General features: G+C 62.8%; 1 protein-coding gene and 1 non-coding gene across 2 annotated transcripts in view; both read right to left on the bottom strand.

The window, feature by feature from the left end:
- Positions 1-1092: 1092 nt before the first annotated feature.
- The window catches only part of Nop53 (NOP53 ribosome biogenesis factor), an 8283-nt gene continuing 6121 nt past the window's right edge, over positions 1093-3254 (bottom strand). The window contains 4 exon segments of the mRNA XM_033766011.1: positions 1093-2573; positions 2645-2721; positions 3011-3077; positions 3183-3254. The exon segment at positions 3183-3254 is cut by the window's right edge and continues 22 nt beyond it. Of these exon segments, the coding sequence (XP_033621902.1) occupies positions 2513-2573; positions 2645-2721; positions 3011-3077; positions 3183-3254 (277 nt within the window). The 3' untranslated portion in view covers positions 1093-2512.
- On the bottom strand, positions 2872-2979 carry LOC117286981. The gene has a single exon (XR_004518180.1). It is a non-coding gene; the product is annotated as a small nucleolar RNA SNORD23 (small nucleolar RNA).

Raw genomic sequence — 3254 nt, 5'->3', positions numbered from 1 at the left:
CACCCCACCCATGCTGTTTCCTCCCCTTCTGCTCCTGCCAGGCCGGCCATTTCCTCAGTGCTTTCCCAGGCACAAGCCGGAGTCATGAGGTCAGGGCGTGCTTGAGTCTGGCACCGGCCCCAAATTTCCAGTGTTTTTTCCCCAGCTGGGACATGGAGCGCCATGGCCCGGTGGGTGCGGTGCACTCTGCGGGGCGGAGGCTCGCGTCCGTGTCTCGGCGGAGACACTGAGGCACAGAGAAGCCACACAGCCAGCGTGTAACTCGGTCCCAAAGCAGAACTCGGGCCCCAGGCTCGAGCGCCCCACCGCCTCCCAGCTGCGCCCTCCCCAGCCACGCCAGCAGGTGCAACGAGGTGCGGGGTTACCCAGCCCTTTCCAAGGGGCAGGGTTTTCTTCTAGGGTGTGGACGGAACCGGGACGCGCCCCCCACCCTCCGCCTTTTTTGAGACAGGGTCACCTTGGCCTGGAACTCACTATGGAGCCCAGGCTGGTCTGAACTCACAGTGATTCTGTCTCAGCCTCTCTCGTGCTGGGGTCACAGGCGGGCCTGGCTTTTTATTGATACAGGGTCTCACTGAGTTGCCCAGGCTGGGCTTGAACTTGTGATCCCCCTGCCTCAGGCCCCTGAAGGGTGGGATCGCACTCAGCTTTCTAACATTTTTAAATCAGGCAGAAGCAGAAGCAGACTTGGCGATACCTGGAGCTCTTATCACTTTGGATGCCAAACAATTCCGTTTAGGAAAAATAACGGGACATTACAGGTTCAGAGGCGCAGGGCTTTGGAAGGCACCCGGGTCAGTACCCAGCCTGAGAGCTTCGCGGTTAGCTGCATGGCCTCCCAGGAGCCCTGACACCCCCACCGTGTGGAGGAAGCTGCAGAAGCCCTGCATGGCGCTCCTCGGCCCATAGCCGCCTCCCGAGGCAGAATCCAGGCCAGGTCACCACCGGGCAGGCCCTGTCCCTGGGCCCCTCTCCTCAGGGGGTTTCGGGGCCCCCGCAGTGCTGGGAGGGCGGCTTCTCCTGGGGGCGCTAGTGAGGGCCCAGCCCACCCCCACACAGGCACACAGCGTCTCCACATCTGAAAAACACTTTTTATTTAAGATGGAGGAACCACAGAAACCGCTCTGCAACATCACCATGTGCAGCGACGCGGGGCTCTGACCCCAGCGCCTTCCTGTCTTGTACAAACTGCCTCTTTTCATGAACAGCCATCCTTGGAGAAACCTCCCCAAAGGCCACAGCAGAAAAGACCGACAGGAGACTTCCAATGCTGAACTCTTCTGCCCGATAAAGGGCCCCACAGGCAAATCAACAGCGCAGAAGAGGCCTGTGCAAGACAGACTTCAGACCCAGGCAATAAAGAGCTACCGGGAGTCAGGGAGGCAACAAACCTCCCCGGAGGAAAACGTCAGAGAGAGCAGCAGCAGAGAAGGAACAGGGGCAGCCAGGGCCGATGTGGAGAGAAGTCGCACATACGGTGCCAGCCTGGCATCCCGGCACTGCGAGGCTGAGGCAGGACTGCCCAGAGTCCAAGGGCAGCCCAGGGTACACAGCCAGACCCTGTTCAAAAGAAAAATAAAACCCAATCCCACCTTACAGGAGAAAAATCACAGCCACCACTCGGCTCCAAGGCCGCTGTGTCCGGAACCCAACAGACCCTGAAGGGTGCTCCAGGGAGGCTGTGGAAATCCTCCCAGGAGCGGGCAGACAGAGGGCCAGGGCCAAGGGCAACACCTGCACTGACCCGGGCTGCAAGGACAGCACCCTGCGTCCCTATACAGCAGTCTCCAGAGAAGGGACGCCATGGTCACTACAAGACCTGTAATCCCAGCTATTCCGGAAGCTGAGGCAGGAATCCCGAGTTCAAGGCCAGCCTGGGCACCTTAGCAAGACCCTGTCTCCAAATAAAATCTAAAAATTGGGGCAGGACGTAGCTCAAGGGCAGGGCGCGCGGGGTCCAACCCCCAGTCCCACACACCCACGAGCTCTCCTGACAGCCTGTTCCCTCACCTCCAAAGCCAGATGCTCAGCCCTCACGGCCGCTGCGGCTTCACAGGGTTAATGCCCCCGCGCCACGCCCTGCCAGCCCCTTAGGAATCTTCCTAGTGCTGGGGTTGGATGCAGGGCCTCGGACACACTTAGCCACCCCAGCCTTGCCGTGTCCCATCTGCCCACCAGTGACAGGGCCGGGACGGTCCAGCCCCCAGCTTCGAAGCAGCCTAGCACTGTTCTCTGTGACCTGGACAGCAGGGGACACCAGAGAAGCCAGGCAGGAGAGGAAGAAGCCACACAGCGCGGGCGCTGGTCACAGGTGCTTTATTGAGGGGCGGAGTCTCCGGCGTCAGTGCTGCTACAGCCTGGGGACAGAGAGGCCCGGGACTGAGGCGTGGCGCCCTCTGGTTTTCCTGTGGGACCTTCCGATGCCACCCAGGCTGACCAGGCCCTGTGAGCAGGGGCACTACAGGGTCCAGGGTTGCTGGCTGTTTCTGTCACCGTGACGGCAAGGGGACACTCACTGGATCTCTCGAAACGCCCGCTTTTCTACCAGCTTCACCTTGTACTTGCGCTTGAACCTGGGAAGCACAGCAGGTGTCAGGACGGAGCGTGGCCCCCGTCACCAGCACCCTCCCGGCCCGGTCCTCACTTGGCTCTCTCCCGGGGCTCGATCATGTTCCGGCGCTGAAAGCTCTTGAAGCGATCCTGCAGGATGTTGCCCTCGGGCTGCGGCAGACAGAGGGTGAGGAAGCAGCGCGGGGCACGGAGGGGCCCAGGGTGGGAGCCAGGCCGGCCCCGAACGGTCACCCCGAGACCCCACCGGACCAAAGGGCCAGCTGGAGAGAAAGGCCACCCACCCCTCCCCACAGGACCCCGTGCCCTCAGCCCCCGGGCAACGGCCCCACAGCCCAGCCCAGGGGCAGCCAAGTTGTCACCCACAGCCCCTGGGGGCACGGGGAGCAAGGATGGTGTCATCACCGGGCACGGTCCCCGTGCCAGCGTCATGGACACACACCTTCAGGGTCCTGAGCGAGCCGGAGCGCTCTGCGCTGAGCTGCACATCAATGTCGGGGGCCTGGTACCTGCGGACACGGCCCGGGGTGATCAGCGGAGCTCAGGCAGGGCGGGAACCTTGAGTCCGAGCCCCCGCTATGGGCCTGGGGACGGCAGGTCCCGGGGATTCTCACTTGAGCCGTCCCAGCCTGCGGGGCTTCTCATCCTCCGCCAGCCGCTTCAGCCGCCGCCGCTCCCGCCGCCGT

Source organism: Fukomys damarensis, unplaced genomic scaffold, assembly GCF_012274545.1.
Source record: "Fukomys damarensis isolate Sample0158 unplaced genomic scaffold, DMR_v1.0_HiC HiC_scaffold_19, whole genome shotgun sequence".
Classification (NCBI taxonomy): Eukaryota; Metazoa; Chordata; class Mammalia; order Rodentia; family Bathyergidae; genus Fukomys; species Fukomys damarensis.
The sequence above is the reverse complement of the archived record's forward strand: the minus strand, read 5'-3'. Positions and strand labels throughout refer to the sequence as shown.